Genomic DNA, 23,424 nt, shown 5'->3' with positions numbered 1-23,424 from the left:
GTGGCTCACACCTGTAATCCTAGCTACGGGGGGCTACGATCTGAGGATCATGGTTCAAAGCCAGAAAACTTGTGAGACTCTTATCTCCAGTTAACCACCAAAAAACTGGAAGTGGTACTGTGGCTCAAAGTGGTAGAGCACTAGCCTTGAGCTGAAGCTCAGGCCTGGAGTTTAAGCCCCATGACTGACCAAAAAAAAAAAAAAAAGACCCTTATGAAGCTATCACAAGACTATATGAATTTGTGTGTTTCTAGCCAAGTATATATTGTTGATAGGCTCATACATACACCTCTTTTAAATTGGATGTTTTAATTTTACTTAGATTTTGAATCTAATAATAACATGAATAGTTTAGATTTCCCCAAATTACATATATACAGATAGTGTTTATGAATTAGTGGCATTTTTATATCAGACTTTGGCTTTATGGTATCAGATTGCAACAAATTATTGCCATGATAGTAAAAATGACATGTCTTGATTTTTTCCAAATAGATATGCGTGTGCAAATAACTAATGCTGAGAAAATATTTCTTGAGAAGCTTGGCGAAAAGGAATATTGGGAAGAATATAAGAACGTTGGGAGTGAACAGCATGCGCAACTCATTATTTCCTTACAAAATGATATCAATACCGTTAAAGAGAATGCAGAGAAAATGTCAGGTCAGTGGAATAAATCTAGCTCAAGGAAGGCAGGCTGTGGTCTCCTTCCCTAGGACCCAGGCAGTTCTAGTGTTAAAACTATGTCCTAGGGCTGGGAAGGTGGCTCAGTGGTAGAGCGCTTGCCTTGCATGCATGAGGCCCTGGGTTCGATTCCTCAGCACCACATAAGCAAAAAAGAAAAAAGCTGGAAGTGGCGCTGTGGCTCAAGTGGTAGAGCGCTAGCCTTGAGCTGAAGAGCTGAGGGACAGCACCCAGGCCCAGAGTGCAGGCCCCACGACTGGACCAAAAACAACAAAAAACAACAACAAAAAAAAAAAAACCACAAAAAAAAAAACCTATGCCCTAAATGGCAGGTGGATGCTTGACTTCTGAAAACTATTGTACATGGATGATAAATAAAGCCCAACTGACCAGGCTCCAGTTGCTTACACCTGTAACCCAAGCTACTCAGGAAGCTGAGATATAAGGATCACAGTTCAGAGCCAGCCTGGTCAGGGAAGTCTGTGAGATTCTTATTTCCAATTAATCAGCAAAAGCCAGAAGTAGAGCTATGGCTCAAGTGGTCTAGCACCACCCTTGAATAAAAGAGGGAGAGCACAAGGCCATGGGTTTAAGCCCTAGCGCCAGGAAAATAAAGGAACATTGAGGTCTAACACTTTATCTTTGCTCCCTCCATATGACATTTATGAACATAAGAAAAGGCAGAGAGAATAGAATCTGGCACTTCATATCCATCTTCCTGTCATGCAGACAGCTCAACGTATCATCAGACACACTGCCTTCCAGCATCCTCTGTTCTTGGCACTCTCTTCTTCTCAATCTGCCTTTCCTGCCCCAGATGTCAGCAATCCTGGAAATCTAGGAGGATGGAGTCAAATGGACACAGTACCACTCAGATAATAAAACTCATGTCAGCACTACTGGAAATCTAGGAGGATGGAGTCAAATGGACACAGTACCACTCAGATAATAAAATATTTAGACTTTTCTTCTGGAATCCTAGAATGTGTGATGCAAAAAACAGATTGTTGCACAAACACTAGTGTCTAAAATTTTCCTTTTTGAAGCAACAGTCTTTTGAAAATGCATTCTTTTGATCTTACGTTAGTTTACATTAAGATATTAGCAAATTATTAGAGCATTTCTTCTAATTGTAGGAACAAGATTCATCATAAAAATATACTTCAAGAATTCAGAAAAGGGGCTGGGAAGGTAGCTCAGTGGTAGAGCACTTGCCTTGAATGCATGAGGCCCTGGGTTTGATTCCTCAGCACCACATAAGCAGAAAAAAAAAGCCAGAAGTAGCACTGTGGCTCAAGTGGTAGAGCGCTAGCCTTGAGCTGAACTGCTGAGGGACAGCACCCAGACCCAGAGTTCAGGCCCTGCGACTGGACCAAAAAAAAAAAAGAGAATTCAGAAAAAGCTGATGGCTCATGCCTGTAATCCTAGCTACTCAGGCGGCTATCTGAGGATTGCAGTTCAAAGCCAGCCCAGGTAAGAACTCTGTGAGACTCTTGTCTCCAATAAACCACTAGAAAACTGGAAGTGGCACTGTGGCTCAAGTGGCAGAGAACTCGCCTTCAGCTGGAGAGCTCAGGGACAACACCCAGGCTCAGAGTTCAAGTCCTATGACTGACAAAATTCAGAAAAAAGTAAGCATAGATGGGCAGATGAGAATCATAGACAGAGAAACGTAGTTTTACTTAGGATCAGTCCTATTAAAGCTTTCATTTCTTTTTATAGAGCATTATAAAATCACTCTGGAAGATGCTAGAAAGAAAATAACCAAGGAAACTTTGTTGCAACTGGAACAAAAGAAGGAATGGGCTACCCAGGTAGGTACATTTCCTTTTTGAGGGGGTGGTCCAAAACCAGGACTTGGACTTGGTATCTGATGCTTTTGCTCATTGGCTGGCACTCTACTACCTGTGCCATACCTCCAGCCCGATTCTATCTTACAGCAAAATGTTTCCCTTATTTATGATAGTTTAACATAGTGGTTAAGAACTTGGGTTCTACTATCTCAGGTCTATAATTTAGCTACTAGAGGCTGAGATTAGGAGGATTGTGATTTAAGGCCATTTTGAGCAAATGTTCATGAGATTAGCATGTTAACTGGACATTAGCTGGGTGTGGGTGGCTCATGCCTGTATTCCTGGCTGTTCAGGAGGCTGAGATATGGAGAATTGTAGTTCAACGCCAGCCTAGGCAGAAAAGTCCATTACACTCCATTTCCCAAATGACCACCAAAAAGCTTGACTGCAGGCCTGCCACCAGCCAAGCAGTCTCAAGTTCTGAGTTCAAACTCAGGTACCAACAAAAAAATAAATAAAGTAAAAATGCTGAAATAGTGATTCTTCCCTCAAATCCCAACTTACAGAGGAAGCATAAAGAGAGGAGGATCCAGATAGGCTTGGGCTAAAAGGAAGACACCATCTGAAAATTAACCAAGACCAAAAATGACTGAGACATGACTCAAGTGAGAAAGTGCCTGCCTAACAAATAGGAAGCCCTGAATTAAAACCCCAGTGTCTCCAAATATATGCAAATAAATTAATTTGTATATGTTTCTTATGTATCTAAATCTAGGACATTACACTGTATATTGCTAGTGCTTTCAAAAATTTTAGGACACTTTTTTTTTTTTGCTGGTCCTGGGGCTTGAACTCAGGACCTGGGCACTGTCCCTAAGCTGTTTTTTGCTCAAGGCTAGCACTATACTACTTGAGCCACAGCACCACTTCTGGCTATTTCTGTTTATGTGGTACTAAGGAATTGAACCCAGGGCTTCATGCATGCTAGGCAAGTACTCTACCACTAAGCCATATTCCCAGCCCCTCAGACATGTTTTGAGATGTAACTTCCAATGTTCTCTAATTTCTTTTACATAGAATACTTGACTCCCCCCCCCCCAAATCCTATGTCTGACCTATCTCCTAAATGAGTAAGCGATGCCTCTTTACCTGGGACATCCTTTCTCCAGAATCACAAACATCCGGTGAGAGGACTTTTTTCTGAATTTGAGTTGTTCCTGTTTGTTGGATCCCTATTAGCTGTTCTTACAATGTTACCTTCCTTTTACTAACTTACACAAATACAGAGGATTATGGTAAGGCAATAGTTAGTCTGACAATATAATACATTCGGTTTGTAATTAAATATGACTAAGTTGTGAAATCAGCCATTAACTTGGTCAGTTAATCTGACCATGGTCAAGTTAACTTACAATGTATACATAGATCAAAGAAGCATATAGCTTCCAGCATATATCACAAGGACTGGTCCACATACTGCTCAAAGCACTCATTCAATTAACTTGGTCCTTAAAGTAGTAGGGACTTGTCTATAGCAAGTGGGAAAGTCTAGATTCATTTCTGGTCACCACATGGTTTCACTACACTATTCATTTTTTTTGACAGTTGTGGGGCTTGAACTCAGGGTCCGTGCACTGTCCCTGAGCTCTTTTGCTCAAGGTTAGCACTCTACCACTTTGAGCCACAGCTCCACTTCTGAGGAACAGCACCCAGGCCCAGAGTTAAGCCCCACGACTGACAAAAAAAAAAGGTTACTGGCTCTTAGGAAATAGATATCCACTCTTAGTTTATTAAATATAATTTAAAGACTTTCTTTGAAAATTAAAAGCCTTCCAACTTACAGACTTAACATATAAATGTACCCTTCATATACTCATGAAATTATTTATTTTGATGTTTATGATTTAGAATATATTTCTTATTTTCTTTTCTTTTTTCTGTGTGTTTGGGAGAAGGATCTAGATTGAATTCAGGACCTAGGCACTATCCAAGCTTTTTTGGTTCAAGGCTAGCTCTATAGTACATAAACTACATCTCCATTTCCAACTTCTTGTAGTGGTTAATTGTAGGAATCCCATGGATTTTTTTCCTGCCTCAGCTAGCTTTAAACATTGATCCTCAGATCTCAGCCTTCTGAGTAGCTAGGATTACAGGCATGATCTACCAGTACCTGGCCTTCCTTTTTCTAGAATATCTTTCTAAATTTCTCTTCTGACTTTCTGATACGGAATATTTAATTTGTAACCTGATATCTATATAAAACCATCTCATAGATAAAGTGTTGGTGACACTGTAAATATCAGGCTGTGGCTGTGGTACAGAAATACGGTATTTTGCGTAGCATGTGTGAAGAAATAATATAAAACTTCATATTAAAAAAAGAAGAAATAAGTCTGGCGCCGGTGGCTCATGCCTATAAATTCTAGCTACTCAGGAGACTGAGTTCTTAGGATCATGGTTCAAAATCAGCCTGGGCAAGAGAGTCTATGAGACTCTTACCTCCAAATAACCACCAGAAAACCAAAAGTGGCCCTGTGGCTCAAGTGATAGAATGCTAGCCTTGAGCTGAAGAGCTCAGGGACAAACGCCCAAGCCCAGAGTTCAAGCTCCATGACCAAAAAGAGGAGAGAGAGAGAGAGAAAGAGAGAGAGAGAGAGAGAGAGAGAGAGAGAGAGAGAGAGAGAGAGAGAGAGAGAGAGAGAGAGAGAGAGAGAGAAATAAGCCAGATGTCAGTAGCTCATGCCTATAATACTAGCTATTTCAGCCCAGGCAGAAAAGTCCATGAGACTCTTAACTCCAATTAACTATAACTGTGGCTCAATTGATAGAGTGCCAGCCTTTTAGAAGCTAAAGGACAACACCAGGTCCTGATTCAGGCCCTAGTACTCCCCAACCCCCCTTCCCCACCCTACCCCCACCCAGCAAAAAAAAAAGATCAGATAAATTATGTGTTACTATTACTGAATTTATGAATCACCAAGTAGCAATTCTTCCTTAACATAGAAACTTTCTTTTAGAATGCTGTGAAGTTCATTGACAGGGGCAGTTATCGAGAGATCTGGGAGAATGACTGGCTAAAAAAAGAGGTAAGAGGAATTCATCAGAATAATTTTTTCTTTCTTTCTTTCTTTTCTTTTCTTTTTTTTTTTTTATTTTTTTGGTCTGTCATGGGGCTTGAACTTGGGGCCTGGGCACTGTGGCTGAGCTTTTTTGCTCAAGGCTAGTGATCTACTACATTGAGCCACCGAACCACTTCTGGTTCTCTGGTGGTTTATTGGAGATAGGAGTCTCATGGACTTTCCTGCCTGGGCTGCTCAGCCTCCTGAGTAGCTAGGATTACAGGTGTGAGCCACTGGTGTCTGGCTTCTTTCACAGATTTTCAACTAGAAATGACTGATTAATTGTAAACTGAAGTCATGGGGAAAGCACTGAACTTTGATTAAGAGAAAGTAAAACCCAAGTGACGTCCCATTGCTATTATCATTGTTACTCAGCACATACCATAAGTAATTTTAGTAACAACCAGAAGTAATGTGGGGCTTTACACTTCACCCACTACACTCAAATATACGAAGTTTCTTGATGTCCTAAAAGTGAACTAGTCTTTTTCATGAGCCTCCTTCCTCCTGGGTTTCATGTCATCAACCTCCCCACCAATGACTTTTCCAAGATGGCCCCAGGAAATATGGAGAGGAGCACATTGGGGAGAATAGTCGTGCATGGCTTTTTGAGTGTGTTACTGAGTGTGTTAGATCCAGGGGGCTACCTTTGGATCCTTGATCCCTCTTGTCTTTTTGCTATACAAGAAGTACTGTTTAGATCAAAGGCCCAAAGTCCAGGAGCCCAGAGTGAGGTTAGCCACTCACTCCATATGCCAAATAAAGAGACATAGCGAAAGGCAGAGAAAGGAGATTTATCACATAGAACTTCAGTACATCTTCAGCCATTTTCAGAGGTCCAGACATCGGCTTAAATACAGGTCAGATAGAGAGAATGGGGGCAGGCGATGAGAAATGTATGAATAATAAAACAGTCCCAAGTCACAGGTATGGCCTAGTTGACCACTAGTTCGGAGTTCCAAAGAATTGTTATCATTTCACTCCTGGAACAGAAGAGGAATAAGGTGGTCTCCTGAGTGTTTGGCTGTTGCCTTTAAGATGTTAAGAAGAAGGCATTGCCTGTAGGAGGATCAGCTTCCAGCTGAATCTTCTCTTTCCTCCTTGGAGCCCACGGTGATTGCAAAGGGGCTGTAGCAAAGAACAGCTCAGACCAAAGGGACCAGACACCAAGTTGGGGGACTTTCAGTTAATTCACAGGGCCCAGCAAAAGCATCCTTTTTAAGTTGCCTCTTACAGCCTTACCCGGCACTCAGACTTCTGAAGTAGACTACACTGGTCTTTTGGACATTGTGTGTGAGCCAATACTGAAGCCACAGCCCATCCATTTGCTTGTGTTCAAAATGTCCCTGCTCACCGAGGCCGCTGCACCTCAACCCATCCTGACCTCAGGTTCTCTTCTCATCTCCTCAGCCAGCTGTGCTGCCTTCGACACAGCTGCGGGTCTCTGTCCACCAGTGCTACCGCATGGCTCTGGCTGGGGTGGTCCAGGGCAGGTGCTCACTCTCCACACTTTTGACATTTTGCACAGCTGATTCTTTGTTATGAGCTACTGTCCTGCCGTCCATGATGGCCCCTTTGTCATTGTCTCCATTCCTTATTTGTTCTCATCTGCCTGAAAACTCCTCCTTCAGGCACAGACTTTGATAATTTCATGAATCATTTTATAACCTCGGGAAATCTTGAGGACTCACTCCAACATCATTCTCATTTCTCAGAGTGCTCTTGCTAAAATATGTTAAAAATTCATCTGTTGGTGCATCTGTGACCTTGATACACTGGCCATTTGGGATTTTTCAATTGTATATTCATGTCACCTGATAAATAATTTATGCTTATTAAACATTTACTGAATGAATATCAATGAATGTAAATTCAGCTTAGAACATAGGTAAATAATCTTAGGTGATCCTAGATATTCTAAAACTTTTGTGAATTGTTAATGTTGTGTTGAATCTAGCAGTCTATATATATATATATATATATATATATATATATATATATATATATCCTGTCTCTCCTGAGAACTCCCTGAAATAAAATGGAAGTATAACAATTGTAGCACTCATCTACAAAGAGAATAGGAGAAATTAACTAACAGGTTAAGTTTCAGTTATTTCCTAGGAGAAAAAAAGCTGATATGAAAGTCTATTGTTGAGTGGAACTGGCTGGCAATGTTTGGTCCAGATGCTGTAAGAGTATTACACTGGATGTGCAAAATTTAAGCTGCTTAGAGAAACATGGAGAATCTTCTGCTCCAAGTTTGTAAGAATGGGAACTGGAGCAGAAAGCACGTGTTCCAGGATGGTGTGCGAGGGTGAGCTTTCCCCACGACCACCACCGTTTCCTCACGCAGAACGAAGGTGGCTACTCTTAGACAAAGAATCTGAAGAATGTCCTTTGAGGACACTGGAAGTATCTGAATAAAAGCTACTTTAGACGTGAAATAATTTTGTACAAACCAATACAAAATCCTTCCCATCACAGCACTGGCAGGGCACAGCCAATGGACCACTCTTGCCTTCACATTGTAAAATACTTTGTCAGTCCATCTACCCTGAGGAACCATATACAGAGTCCTCAAGCTACATTCCCATTCAGAGGAGAAACTTTCTCTACCATGTACACAGTGCTAGAAAAAATTCACATCATTTCCCAGACCTGTCTTAAATATGGATATAGTGAAAGATGATAAAACACAGTAGAAGAGAAAAAAACCCAAGTGAACTAGCAACAATAAAATGTAAACAATAAGAAAAACTGTCCCTTGAAAGGATAGAAAACAATCCAGGGAATTGAAAAGATCTTTTATTAATATAATAATATCCAGAAAGGAATTTTATTTAGAAAAGAGGATACATACGTCAGGTGTTGGGGTACACCTTTAATCTCAGCACTCAGGAAACAGTGGAGGCAAGAGTTTTCAAGAGTTCAAGGCCAGCGGGGGCTTTATAGTGAGACCCTGTCTCCCTGCCCTCACACCTGCAAAAAAGATACTTTAAGATAAAAATAATCAAATTGGAAATAGAATAATCCCCAACAAATGGAAGAGAATACAATGGAAGAGGGGTAACAGGAGATACAGAGTACTAGAGTCAAACGTACAACTTTTAAGCAATAGTATTTTCAAAAAGCAAAAAGAGGAATGTGAAATAATAGAAGAAAATTTCTGGTCACTGAAAAACATGCATGTTTTCAGGACTCAAGAACACAAGGAATGGGGCTGGGAAGGTGGCTCAGTGGTAGAGCGCTTGCCTTGCATGCATGAGGTCCTGGGTTCGATTCCTCAGCACCACATAAGCAAAAAGAAAAAAGCCAGAAGTGGCGCTGTGGCTCAAGTAGTAGACTGCTAGCCTTGAGCTGAAGAGCTGAGGGACAGCGCCCAGGCCCAGAGTTCAGGCCCCACGACCAGACCCCCCCCCAAAAAAAAAGAACACAAGGAAAATGCCAAAAGTTTCTGGCAGAATTTAGTGGGGGGACTGGGAAGGTGGCTCAGTGGTAGAGCCACTTGCCTTGCATGCCTGAGGGCCCTGGGTTCGATTCCTCAGCACCACATAAGCAAAAAGAAAAAAGCCGGAAGTGGTGCTGTGGCTCAAGTGGTAGAGCGCTAGCCTTGAGCTGAAGAGCTGAGGGACAGCGCCCAGGCCCAGAGTTCAGGCCCCAGGACCGGACCCACCCCCCCAAAAAAAAAGAATGTAGTGGGAGTGGGGAGGAGGAAGTTGATTGCAAAGGTAGGCATTAGCACCAAACTGGTGTTCACTTTTTCAATAGCAAAGTTCAGATGGAAAATTAAGTCTATACTCAATGAAATTAAGGACAAAATTAAGGTGGTTTTTTCCCCCAGAAATCACAAAGCTCAGAACATTTACTTCCGTCTTACGAATTTATGCAACAATGTACTCCAACAAAATACCAAGTAGGAAAAACAGGGAACACTGCCCTTTTCAAGGACAGAAATGTCTGAGGACGGTAACTGTGCTGCAGGCTTCAAAATCATCTGATCTTAATTCCAGGCTCCAAACAGACTGACTCAAAAACCAGCTGTGTGCAGTTACACCTGAATGCACACCACAGACTTCTCATCCTACGGGATTGCTTCCTCTCCTTGCCTTCTGTCCCAGCGCCTCCAGTGGAGTTCCTCCATTATCTATTCACTCCAGCTATAGACTCAGCATTACTTTCTAATGGCCTTTTCTCTTTTACTTCCTTTTCACCGTCCTTTTACTTTATTTTTATTCTTTTTTGTGATGATTCTGGGGGATGAACTCCCAAGCCTTACTTGCTTAGCTTATTCACTCAAGGCTGGTGCTTTTCCCTTTGATCCATAGCACTATTTCCAGTTTATTGGTGGTTAATTGGAGATAAGGGGTCTCACAGACATTTTTTGCCTGGGCTGGCTTTGAATCTCTATCCTCATTTTTCAGCCTCCTGGGAAGCTAGGATCACAGGTGTAAGCCATCAGTGCCCAGCTTCCTTTACTTCTTTCCTACTTACCTAGTTCTGGCTCTCATCATATCACTCTCCATGTCTCAACTGCACCTCTTCCCTAACTAGAAACTTCTCTTTGTCCTTCCTCCTACCTCCACATCTTTCTAAAACAAACCTGATCATATTGGTCTACTGCTTAAAATCTTTCAATGACCAGTTCTCCAGGAAATACAGAGATAAGGGACACAAAGGGGGCACTGTATGGAGCACAGACAGATTTGGACTTTACGTAGTGTTGACTGACTGAACTCACCACTTGATTGTCCATGGTGCTTTGGGTTATCTAGCCCCATCACCCACCCATTCCTACTTAACCTTTTTACTTGGACCAGTAGCCATTTAGTCTGTGTTTAAATACTGAATCAAAACTCACTACCTTTTGAAAGAACTGACTTCAAACCAGATGCAGATCTTGCTTAGCAAGTTATTCTTTCATGATTCTCAAAAGTACAATTTTGATTGTGCTAGTCCCGGGGCTTGAACTCAGGGCACTGTCTCTGAGCTTTTCTGAAGAAGGGCAGTGCTCTACCACTTGAGCCACAGCTCCACTTGCTGCTGTTTTCTAACCTGGAGATATGTGTCTCATAGACTTTACGGCTGGGCTGGATTCAAACTGAGTAGCTATGGACCTCTATTTTCTTTCTTTCTTTCCTTCCTTCCTTCTTTCTTTCTTTCTTTCTTTCTTTTCTCTTTTCTTTCTTTTTCTTTCTTTCTCTTTTCTTTCTGTTTTCTTTCTTTCTTTCTTTCTCTCTTTCTTTCTCTTCTTTCTTTCTTTTTCTTTCTTTCTTTCTTTCTTTTCTTTCTTTCTTTCTTTCTTTCTTTCTTTCTTTCTTTCTTTCTTTCTTTCTTTCTTTCTTTTTCTTTCTTTCCTTCTTTCTTTGTCAGTCATGGGGCTTGAACTCTGGACCTATACTTTCATTTGCCTGCTACATATTTCCACAGGATGTCCCAACTTCAAACTCAGTACATCTGTGAGAGGACTTGTTCAATTCCTTCTTGAAGTTTCTTCCCCTGGGTTTCATAAACATTCCGGATAAAAGGTCCCTTGCAGCTTCTCCCCTTTCCCTTTCCTTTAGTAGAGTTGGTAAGTCTGGGAGAACAGCAGAAGGGGCAAGGGGCACATTGTATACATGTATGGAACTGTCCCTCTTCCCTTGTACACAATGTATGCTAATAAAATGCATTCAAATGAGGGGGAAATAAACCTCAAGATATGTTAATAGCTAAATAGTACTGGGGCCTGGTGCTGCCTAGCTACTCAGGAGGAAGAAATCAGAAGATCAATGTTCAAAGCCAGCCTGGGGGAAAAAGTCTGTGAAACTACATCTTGAATTAGCCAGCAAATGCCAGAGTGGAGGTGTGGTTCAAATGGCAGAATCCCATCTTTGAGCCAGAAAACAGAGTAAAAGCGTGAAGCCCTGAAGTAAAGCCCTGGTACACGAATGCCCGTGCGTGCGCGTGCGCGCGCGTGCACACACACACACACACACACACACACACAGTATTGGGAAGCAATTTAGTTCTTATAGTTTTATTAAACATGATCTTATTCAACTCTTAATTTTATAAGATGTCATGGATCTTAGGTTTAGAGAAAATGATGACAAAAATGTATATTAGACTGTAAAGAAAGGCTGCATTGGTGCTTTGACTCTGCTAAAACCACAATTACATTTTGCTTGCTTTTACTTTTTACTTCTTGTAAGTCAATGGAAATAAAAAGACAGAAAAATATTCCAAGTTTAATCATAGGAGAAAAGGGCTTAGTAATGAAAGTAATAAAAGACAAATCATTTCAAGGAAATTCAATAGATTTCTTATTTCAATAAATATTCAGTTTAGCATCATTAAATTTACTCACAAAATGAAGATTATTTCTGGTTTGATGTTTTATTACAAGACTAAAAAACTGCCTGGAAACAGAACAATGTATGTCATTTCTTTGGGGGCAGGTTTAGAATGAATAACAATGTATTATTTAATAATGGAATGCTTGAAGATATTTCTCCATTTAACTTCTTTCAACAATAACCAGGATTATGGGTCCCTGGAAAAGATACAAAGATTTCTTGTATGAATTTTATTATCTGGTTTTATTTAGCATGCTTATTAGGAAAATGAACAGAATTGAAATCTTCAAATGACTTAAACTGACTTAACAAATGGAAAACCAGAGAAACTAAACAAAGGAAAGAAGTTAGTATGAGGAGACCTCAGGCTACCATAAAGCTTTCAAAAGAAAATTGCAAAAATAGATATTTTTATTCTAGGTACCTGTCTAATAAGCATTGGCATTATTAGTTACATATTCTTTCCTGATTTCTGTGCATGTCTTAGGTATTTGGGGGGAGGTGGTCTTCCATTTTTTCTCTCCTTTTTGCTTTCTTACTCCAAAAATCTAAATATATTTATATTTATAATGATTATAAAAGTTAGAGCCAGGCACTATCACCCTAGATACTCAGGAGGCTGAGACCTGAAGATACTGGTTTCCAGACAGGAAAGTCCATCAGACTTTTATCTCCAGTTAACCATCAAAAAGCAAGAAGTGTTGCTGTGGCTCAAGTGGTAAGAGGGCCAGACTTGAGGGAAAAAGCTAGGGAACAGTGTCCAGATCCTGAGTTTAAGCCTCAGTACTACCACACACACACACACACACACACACACACACACACACACACACACACACACACACACACACACACACACACACACACACACACACACACACACACAGGAACTTTGTTTTGTTTCCCTAATATTTTAAAATACAAGAGAGATAGCAGCTACTGATAAGATCATCACTTAGTACCCTAAAGGGTACCTGGAAAAACTGCATATAACTCCCTAACTGGGCCTTGATCCCAACTTTGGAAAGAGACCCAGAAGATATATGCCGCCTCCAGGCATGCCACGCCCTTATATCAAACATATCCAACTGTTCTGTTCTTCCTCTGTTTACAAGCTCTAACTCTAATTTCCTTCCCACCCATTGACATTTGAGAATCGTAATTTTTCCTTAGGGCATTCAAGAATGTAATGTTAATTATCTCTGCACCTATGAGATCCTAAAACAGCAACCCCTCCCTGGCTTTGTAATTTACTATTATGGACTTCAGTGGTTTTGCTAAGATTGTTTTAGGCAGGTAAATAAAATATACTTTTCCTTTTAACACTAAACCACTAGCAATTCTGTGATGCTGCTTTATAATTATTTGTGTTTTTATTCACTGGATTATGAACTGTGGTGAGGGAAGGCTCACTCACATTTGTATCCTGCATCCAGCTCAGAACCCTGACTTGAGTGATACAGTTTCAGTAATGTAATGAATGCTTCAAGATTCCAAAGTGCAGGGCTGGGAAGGTGGCTCAGTGGTAGAGCACTTGCCTTGCATGCATGAGGCCCTGGGTTTGATTCCTCAGCACCACATAAACAAAAAGAAAAAAGCCAGAAGTGGGTTTTTTGTGGCTCAAGTGGTAGAGCGCTAGCCTTGAGCTGAAGAGCTGAGGGACAGCGCCCAGGCCCAGAGTTCAGGCCCCAGGACCAGATTCCCCTCCCCCTCCCCCCCCAAAAAAAAGATTTCAAAGTGTAATTCAATCTTAGTGACATTGCAGAAAATACTGCCATTTCCTTCTCAGTACTCAGCGGCTCTCTTGGCAACTCTTCAGAAGCCATGGTGAATCTAAGCACCTGGGTTGTTTTTTTCTTATTCCCTCAAAGCCCTGTTCATTATTCTATTCATCGCACTAGTCCTCACTCTCTCTACTTAATTCTAATTCTTCCACTCTCCTGATCTCTCCCATAAACCCCTCCTAGTCGGGAAGCCATGCAGCCCACTGCTGTGGGTGGCAGAGAGGAAAGTCAGAGGTTCTTTCTAGTAGCATGTATCAATGTTTCCTTCCCACCCTCAAACCTTCTTTAGACATCTTCGCTTTGAGCTGAAGAGCTCAAGGACGGTGCCCAGGCCCAGAGTTCAAGCCCCATGACCATCCAAAAGAAAAGAAAAAAAAAGTAAAAACAGTGTAGGGCAAGATAGATGAGGTCCAGAGTTAGCACAATGGAGTCAGTAACTAAGGTTTTAGAGATGTTTTGGGCATCTAGTTATCTTGTAGACTATATTATTTATTTATTTTGTTTTTGTCTGAACTCTGGGGCTGGGTGCTGTCCCTCAGCTCTTCAGCTCAAGGCTAGCACTCTACCACTTGAACCACATTTCTACTTCCAGCTTTTTCTGTTTATGTGGTGCTAAGGAATTGAACCCAGGGCTTCATGCATGCAAGGCAAGCACTCTACCACTGAGACATCTGCACAGCCCCTACCCTATATTATTCTTTACTCTGATGAAATGGTGAAATGACTTTGTAAGAGGAGAAAACATCTCGAATTCCAAGTCCCAATGGTTCCTAGGCAGGAGAAACCAAATGTATGCATTGCTTTGTGTTTAAGTTGGCTAGGTTTCACACTGGACTCCCCCAAAAGTCTTATAACATTTTGCTAAATGTACTTCAAAAACTGATGAGGAAGCTGGGCACTAGTGTCTCATGCTTATCATCCTGGTTCTAGATCTCAGGAGGCTGAGATCTGAGGATCGTATAGTTTGAAGCTAGCCCAGGCAGAAAAGTCTGAGTGATTCGTACCTTCAGTTAACCACCAGAAAGGCAGAGGTGGAGCTAAGGTTTTTTTGAGCGAAAAAGCTAAGGGACAGTGCCCAGGACCTGAGTTCCACCCCCAGTAGAACATGTGCACATGTGCACACACACACACACACACACACACACTAATGATGGCTTACACCTAGAATCCTAGCCATATTGTAGAAGTTTACAGAAGTTTGCTAGGCATGTGCTTTTCTTTTGAAAAATACCATAGCATATAATTCTTTCCAGTGTTACCAGTCTTCCTTGTATTGTTTGTAACCTTCAACTAGATTCTCATTGAGCTAGTTACCAGTATGCCATATTGATAAATTAATTGGCCTTGCTTAAATTTAGCAGTGCTTTCGAAGGGTAGACAAGGACACTTTCTATTCTTCTCTAATAACTGCCTGTCTATGAAACAAGTTCCGATAATCACCTGTTCCTTACAGTGAGCCTACAAGCTTCCTCTCAGACTGTTGCACTTTCAAGAGTGGAATTGGGGGGCTGGGAAGGTGGCTCAATGGTAGAGTGCTTGCCTTGCATGCATGAGGCCCTGGGTTCGATTCCTCAGCACCACATAAGCAAAAAGAAAAAAAGCCAGAAGTGGCGCTGTGGCTCAAGTGGTAGAGTGCTAGCCTTGAGCTGAAGAGCTGAGGGACAGCGCCCAGGCCCAGAGTTCAGGCCCCATGATGGGACCCAAAAAAAAAAAAAAAAAGAGTGGAATTGGCAGTGGGAATGTCACAGAACTCAGTCAATACTAACATCCACTCTCTCCTTCTGTGAACAGATTGCAGTTCACAAGAAGGAAGTTGAAGAACTAGAAAATACTATTTATGAATTGGAAGAAGAAAACTTGCTGCTCATAGATCAACTGTTCAACTGTAGACTTATGGATCTCAAAATACCCAGGTCAGAGTCCATGCACATTTCTAGAAAGTGTTTCATCAACATTGGTATCCGTAAAGAGTTGCTTCTCTTACAGATGGTTTGATTTTTTTTCAATGCTTCTACCAGATGGCAACAGTCAGAAAGGAGCGCCCACAATGGCATGAGGAAGGCCGGGATTATTACTGTGAAGTACTATGGAAACACTGGCTTACTTTGCTACCACTCATATATGATGTCATGTAGTAAGCACCAGCCAACTTTCAGAAGACCCCAGGCCAGCACAAAAAATAGTTACTAATTAAATACCTAGCGGTGCAGGGAAAGAAGCTGGGTGCCGGTGGCTCAGGCCTGTAATCCTAGCTACTCAGGAGGCTGAGGTCTGAGGATCACCATTCAAAGCCAGCCTGGGCAGGAAAGTCCATGAGACTCTTATGTCCAATAAACCACCAGAAAACGGGAAGTGGTGCTGTGGCTCAAAGTGGTAGAGCACTCGCTTTGAGCTGAAGAGCTCAGGGACGGTGCCCAGGCCTAGAGTTAAGCCCCATGACCAACCAAAAGAAAAGAAAAAAAAAGTAAAAACAGTGTAGGGAAAGATAGATGGAGTCGGTAATTAAGGTTTTAGAGATGTTTTGAACATCTAGTTATCTTGTAGACTATATTATTTTATTTATTTATTTATTTTTTGACTGAACTCTGGGGCTGGGTGCTGTCCCTCAGCTCTTCAGCTCAAGGCTAGCGCTCTACCACTTGAACCACATTTCTACTTCCAGCTTTTTCTGTTTATGTGGTACTAAGGAATTGAACCCAAGGCTACATGCATGCAAGGCAAGCACTCTACCACTGAGCCACCTTCCCAGCCCCTACACTATATTATTCTTTACTCTGATGAAATGGTGAAATGACTTTGTAAGAGGAGAAAACATCTCGAATTCCAAGTCCCAATGGTTCCTAGGCAGGAGAAACCAAATGTATGCATTGCTTTGTGTTTAAGTTGGCTAGGTTTCACACTGGACTCCCCCAAAAGTCTTATAACCATCTTGATGGGAAGCTAGGACTCTTGAATATGGAATTAAAATTCAAAGTGACATTCATAATTTAGACAAATAGAAACAGAAACAAGACATGATCATGACAGTAGCATGTTTAGGAAGAATAGGTACCAATGTAGATGCTATAGGAAATGAGGCTGAAGATGCTAATTGGTTCACTGGACTCCTGAACTTCATACTCCTGAGCCACTGCCCTGCATGTCTCCCTGAGAGGAGAGAGGTCTCCCTGGGTTTTGCCCCACCCCTACGCCCCTACCCCGCCTCAGCCTGTCAGCAGGTCTCCAGCTCCACACCACTGTCCCACTGGAATACTTGTCACCTGCTACTGCTGTCTTCCTCGTGATCCTGCCTAATCTCCACCAGCTGTCACTGCTGTGTGGCTTTTAACCGTAGCTATACCTGCCATCCATTGTCCTCTTTTTGAACTCACTAGACCTCAGAACAGAGCGACCCTGTTCACTGCCAGCTCCACTTTTCTGTTTTGATCAGCCTGGGATGGTATTTATGAGCTCATGCTGATGTGGGTATGAAGTGCTGTGATAATGATAGAGAGTTCTTTCACTGACAAGAAAAGACTTGTGAGGACAGGAAAGGAGATGGGAAACTTCTTTTCAGTATTGGGGACCCAGGGCCTTGTGCATGCTAGGCAGGTGCCCTGCTCTAAGCTACACATAGCCCAGATGTGAAACTTTCAATGCAACTGTTCACTCCGCCATTTGCTATGCCAGATACAAGTTAACCCTGTCCTCGAATTTCCCCACAAAATGCCCAGAAAAGTCCACACTGCTCATGAGTGCAAAATCAGTCCTTATTGGTTTTGTTTACTCAGTGGCATCAGGTTCTGCTTGTAATTGCCTGAGCATTGAGAGAGGTGGAAGGGAGAAAGCGAGCCTATTGGTGCATTTCTCCCACCTGGACCAGGAGGCTCTGGTACTCGGCTCCCCGGCAGTGTACACTTTTCCTTTACAATCAGTTCCTGCATTCCTGTACTTACTTCATTTCTGCTTTCTTGCTGGATTGTAAACTCCTTGATGCCACCATTCAGAAAATTTTAACAAAATCTGCATTATAGGGAAATGTGTAAATTCCCCATTACCTGTTAGACTTCTTATTGAGAAAGATAACCTTAGTATTCAGGAGCTATACCCATTTCCAAGTCAGTGAAAAATAACACATAACACGTTGAGAATTTATTGCATGCAATGCTGACCAAACAGTAAAATAAATTTTAAAAATCAAAAAATTGCAAAACAAAAAAGGTTTAAATCCCTGTGTGCACAATTTCTCAACTCAGTGGAGGCAGAGATACTCTTAGTCAGTCCCATATCATTAGTTGTGTTTAAATCACTATGTTGTCTGCTGAGTGTTTTCTTGCCTTTGATTCTCTGAAAATCTCTCTTCCAAAAATGCAAATGGTACCCCAAATAAGGAAGAAGTTCAGATGCTTCCACCACACCTGTAATCCTAGCTACTCAAGAGGCTGAGATCTGAGGATTAAGGTTCAAAGCCACGCTGAGGCAGCCAAATCAGAGAGACTCTTCTTTCCAATTTACCAGCAAAAAGCCAGAAGTGAAGGGGTCATTTAAATGATAAAGTACCAGCCTTGAGTGAAAAAGCCAAGTGAGAGCACAAGGCTCTAAGTTCAAACACCAGTACCAGCATAGAAAGAAAGAAAGAAACAAACAAGCAAACAAACACAAATTAAAGTTCTTTAAGTGTTAAAGTGGAAATTTGAGATTCATCTAAAAGCAGTATGTCTTTGGTAGGGAATTGGACAGTGTTATGAAAAAATCAAGCATCTGAGTACAGTGTTGAACTATATTTATCCTGAGCATTTACAGGTTTTCCTCAGTTGCCCCACCAATAAATACTGAGGGTCTATAGCATTTTATATTTTATGGCACTGCCTCACCTCTTTGTGGAGAATTCTTCCCTCTGGTAATACTAGTACAGTGAGGAGAAAGACATGAACCAGAGGACATATAAACCTTCTGATTTCCATCTGGATAAGAAACAGGGTATTCTGTTTTACACAGTTAAGACATTTCCTATGCAAGGCTCTTTTCCTATACAGTTCACATGGAATATCATAGTATTTGTTTGACACACTGGGCTAACTAGACAAGGTAAATGTCAACCAGAAATGACTGGGACTCCAGTGGGCCAATGTCTACAAATCTAACACTAAATATAACAATGTTTTTTAAAATGTTTTCTATATTATTAAATACAAAGTGTTGCCACCCACAGAAGAAGTGACAAACTAATGGCTAAGAGATAAAGCTTGACTTATGAAGGTTGTCACATGTATGAAGAATAATTCATAATAGTAAAACCAAGAAGCAATTCTGAAGCCTTAGACATGTCTTCTTGCAGATCAAAGCTACACATGAAACTTTCACTGTCTTTTTTTTTTTTCCTTGTCCAGGTGCTCAAGGCCTCAAGCTCTCACTTGGCCTTTTATGCTTGAAGCTGACACTCTTGACACTTGAACCACACTTCTAGTCCCAGCATTTTTTTCTGGTTCACAGATTTATCTGCCCCAAGCTGGCTTTGAACCTCTTGAGTTACTGGGATTGGGGAGAGCCCCTGGTGCTCGGCCTGTTGGTCTTTTGGAGGTAGAACATATGGAAATACTGAACATATTTAATCAGTTTTATTCACAGATGTCTGGCTAACACAGTATACATGTGCTTTAAATAATTGACAGCCCATAATTCAGGGGATCTACTTGGTTGCTGAGCTGCTAAGAAAAAGTGGTCATTTGCACAGCTGCAGGGATCCAGTTTGCTCTTTTCAGGAAACCTCATATCAGTGTCACACAGAGCTGCCTCCCCTTGGTGTTTCTCCCTTAGAATGCCATTTCCTCATCCCAGCTCTTTCCTGGTAAACTGATTCTTCAAGATTCAGCTCAAGTTTCCTTTCCTCGAGGAAACCTTCCCTACTTCCTTACTTCAGGGACTGCAGCATTTTGCTCCTTAGCCTTCACACATGGTGCAATCACCCACCATGTATTAGCCATCACTTGAAGCCCCTGGATTGCTTGCCAGGCACAATCACTCTCACTTTTGCCTTTGTGTCTCTGGCACTCAGGAGAGAAATGTAATACATTTATTGACTGACATTGCTTTTCTTATTTGTTCTTCCAGGCAACTCTATCTTACTCAAGCCACTGGGCAGGAAGTGCCACCTGGAGAAATGATTTTGCAGTTCTCAGGCAAACAAATAGGTGTTATTTTTATTGCAATGTTGTTTTTGTTTGTTTTTGTTTTTGTTTTGGGTCCGGTCTTGTTAATTTTTGTTCTCAATTTAATGAACAGCTACTGACCATCTTTTATGGGCAGGTACCCCACCTACAAAAGCTACTCAGGGCATAGATTCGTATCAGCTCCTCCAGACTTCCTGCTGTGTGTGTGTGTTCTAATCTAGCCTCTCTTTCCTGCCTCCCCTTCTTGCTCCCTGTTTCCCTTTCTCCCTCCTTCAGTCAGTCAGTCAGTCAGTCTGTCTGTCTGTCTGTCTCTCTCTCTCTCTCTCTCCTCTCTTCTTTCTTGGTCTCACTGTACAGCCCAGGCTGGCCTTGAATTCATGATTCCTCTGCCTTAGCCTCCCAAGTGCTAGAATTACAGGCAGGCACCACTATACTTAGTTTCTAATACGTTTCTAACTGAACTCACCACGTTTCACAGTGAATTAGTTACTAGTGAAAAGGGACAGGATGTTACCTACAATGACATAGTTTGGGTCCCAGTTTAGCCAACTAAAAGCCATATTTTGTTTATGAATGATTACTGGACTTGCTAGCTATCAGAAGGAAATACAATTTGGATTTCTTAAAATGAGGATGCTTCTTATTTTTATCAATTTTTTTTTAAACTTTCCTCTTTTTTCCCACCTACTCCTCCTGCCCCCTTCCACTTTTTCTTTTCTTTTTCTCCAATGCTGGGATTGAATCCAGGGCTCCACATGCTAGGCAGGAACTACCATGGAGCTATACTCCTACCTCCAAATTTTATATTTCTGATACGCAAAGTTCTTTAAAATTAAAAATGTGACAAAGGATGTATTGCATGTTATTTTAAAATCTTGTGACAATGTGAACATAATTACTTGTTTTCTGTTCATCACAGAAGAGCCACCAATATTAGAAACTACAGACTTGGAATCTGTAGATGAGACCCGTGGCTTTAGCGCTAAAGGCCGCGCTGACGCTGCCTGGCGCCTGAAGGCGTGGGAGGAGTTTGGTTCCTGCACTGAAGTTGGCAGTTCTCCTCTGAAATTTTTGCTATATGAAGATGATCGGGATTTCAAGGTAAGATTCAAGAAAGCATTTGGGCACCAGTGGCTCACACCTGTAATCCTAGCTGCTCAGGAGTCTTAAGATCTGAAAATTGTAGTTCAAAGCCAGCCAGGGCAGGAAAGTCTGTGAAACTGTCATTCCCAACTAACCAGCAAAAAGCCATAAGTGGGGATGTAGCTCAAGTGGTAGAGCACTAGCCTTGAGCAAATGAGCTAAGCCAGGGCATAAGGCCCCGAGTTCAAGCCCCAGTATAGGCCCACACACAAAAATGACCCAATGTAGTTTCTCAACTGTACACTTCATGCACTCCACTATGCCTCCTGGAATCATGACTCTCATTATATCACTATGATTGCAGACTGGTAGACAATTGTATACAAAATCCATATTGATATCATTAGTTTGAGTGCAGGGCATATTTATTTCCACATGAATGGTTTTTTTTATTTTTTATTATTATCTGGGATTATTTTTTGTTATTAAGGTGATTGTACAGAGGACATGTCATATGTCAGGTAAGGAGTACATTTCTTTTTGGACAATGTCATCGCCCCTTCTGTTTTTCCCTCTCGTGTTTTTGCTATTTTTGAGATAGAGTCTTGCAATGTAGCTGAGGCTGCACTATATAATCCACCTGTGATCCACTTGCCTCCATCTCAGACTGCTAGGATTACAGGTGCACATCATCATGCAGCTTTTTCTGCTTAGATGGTGCTAAGGAATCAAACCCAGGGCCTCATGCATGCAAGGCAAGCACTCTACCACCGAGCCACCTTCCCAGCCCCTCCTGTGAGTTTTTGATGTGGAAGAACTATCATATCCTTCAGTATGTAAAGTGGTAGACCTCCATCACTTTCCCTTACTTTTAATAGTTGAATACTTTGAAAACAAAATACAAGTATTAGCAGTCTTGAGAAATAAAATGTTGCCTCCTTTTTTCCCCCATTCTTTGATTCTCTTAAATTCAGATAAGTACTGGGAGCTCTTTATTGCAAACTCTATAACATGCCAGGTTGTTTGGGAATTTAAGGGGTGAACCAGGAAATGAGGCTAGCGGGCTCTATCCTCAGATTGCTCATAGGGCTACAGATGATGAGTAATGAAGTCCATATTAACTGTGTAAAGAGGAAACGCAGCACCTGCATCTGGCTCCCTTGTCTGTAGGTTAATATGCACTTAATATGCACAGCTGGCACTCAGGACAGACTTGCTGAATATCAAAGAAATAAAAAAGGAGAGTTGTGATTTGGAAGCTCTCCCAGTTCAAAGGATGCTGGATAGGGCTTGAGATGTTTTAGGATAGTTGTGGGATTTTTATACAAAATTAATTCTTCTGTTGTATTTTAGACTATACTTTGTCAGAATGCAGTTTATTATATATAAATATATACACACATTTATATATATATATATATATATATATATTATCATAGCCAAAGATGCTGTGATATGTGTGAAATTCCTGGAAAAGTTGCCCAATGTTAGAATATCTATAGTCAAAGTAGCATTTGCCGATTATTCCCCCTTTGTTGAAGAAAACTTTTCTAGTCTGTTGTGGTTGTATCTTGGCAATACTCTTTCACCAATTAAACAGCTTGCAGATGTGCCTGTGCCCCTCAGCTACCTCTGAGACCAAATGACCAACCTTCCTGCCTAAGCCTTTCAAGAGCTTTTGCCCTTCTGGCTACATAAGCTTACGCAGTGTTGTGGAGGTTTTTGTTTTACAGTGACTTTCCTATTTCATGTGTAATTCAGCATTCCAGCTCACAGGGCCATTGCAGGCGGTCAGCTCAAGGTCAAATATAATAAAAACTAATCTATCAAGGCTAACTTGCCAGATAACCTGTTCTCTTGTGTCTCTTCACTAGGATTATTCAAACCTGGGTCCCTTGGCAGTGAAGCTTATGAGTGTGCAGAGCAAGAAAATGCCTATTCATTTTGAAGAAAAGGAAATTCCTGCCAGATTGTTTGAGGAAAGCAACCCAGAAGCCTGCATCACTTACAAGATGATGAAGTCTTTCCTCTAAGGCTGCAGCGACGCAATGAAAACAACACGTCCTTCTAAATGCCCCAGGAATGATAAATCCCACTTGCTTGTTTGACTTATACGTTGGTCCATTTTCAAACCTGTTGTTTCAGAAGGTCACGATTACATTCAAAATGCAAAAGTTCCTAATATTCAGCTTTTTATTTACTTGTATGGCATGAGTGACAAAAGAAAACCACAGAGAGACAAAGGTCTCTCTGTTTAAGCATTATTCAGAAGCAAAACAGTAGGCTCAAGGTGGCATCTGGCATTCCTTTCCCACCTAAAAATTCACCACTAATCCAAGATTCCAGTATGAAGCAGTTCAATTGGAATGTTTCTAGCTGGGTGCAAGTAGCTCAGACCTGTAATCCTAGGTACTCAAGAGGCTGAGATTTGAGGATCATGGTTACTGTTATCTCCATTTAACCAGCAAAAAGCTTGA

The 23,424-nt window shown here is 41.4% G+C and overlaps 1 protein-coding gene across 2 annotated transcripts in view; it reads left to right on the top strand.

The window, feature by feature from the left end:
• Window positions 1-23,124, top strand: part of Ccdc83 (coiled-coil domain containing 83) — a 41,988-nt gene extending 18,864 nt beyond the window's left edge. For both annotated transcript variants that reach the window (XM_070034848.1, XM_070034847.1), the window contains exons 5-11: window positions 496-663; window positions 2,407-2,498; window positions 5,495-5,563; window positions 15,507-15,628; window positions 19,806-19,885; window positions 20,784-20,965; window positions 22,822-23,124. In XM_070034848.1, coding sequence (XP_069890949.1) covers window positions 496-663; window positions 2,407-2,498; window positions 5,495-5,563; window positions 15,507-15,628; window positions 19,806-19,885; window positions 20,784-20,965; window positions 22,822-22,980 — 872 coding nt within the window. In that variant the 3' untranslated portion in view covers window positions 22,981-23,124. The remainder of the gene's footprint in view (window positions 1-495; window positions 664-2,406; window positions 2,499-5,494; window positions 5,564-15,506; window positions 15,629-19,805; window positions 19,886-20,783; window positions 20,966-22,821) is intronic.
• Window positions 23,125-23,424: the final 300 nt, after the last annotated feature.

The sequence above is a fragment of the Dipodomys merriami genome, unplaced genomic scaffold (assembly GCF_024711535.1).
Source record: "Dipodomys merriami isolate MVZ:Mamm:240054 unplaced genomic scaffold, mDipMer1.0.p SCAF_25, whole genome shotgun sequence".
Lineage (NCBI taxonomy): Eukaryota > Metazoa > Chordata > Mammalia > Rodentia > Heteromyidae > Dipodomys > Dipodomys merriami.
This window is presented reverse-complemented; position numbering and strand designations above follow the sequence as displayed.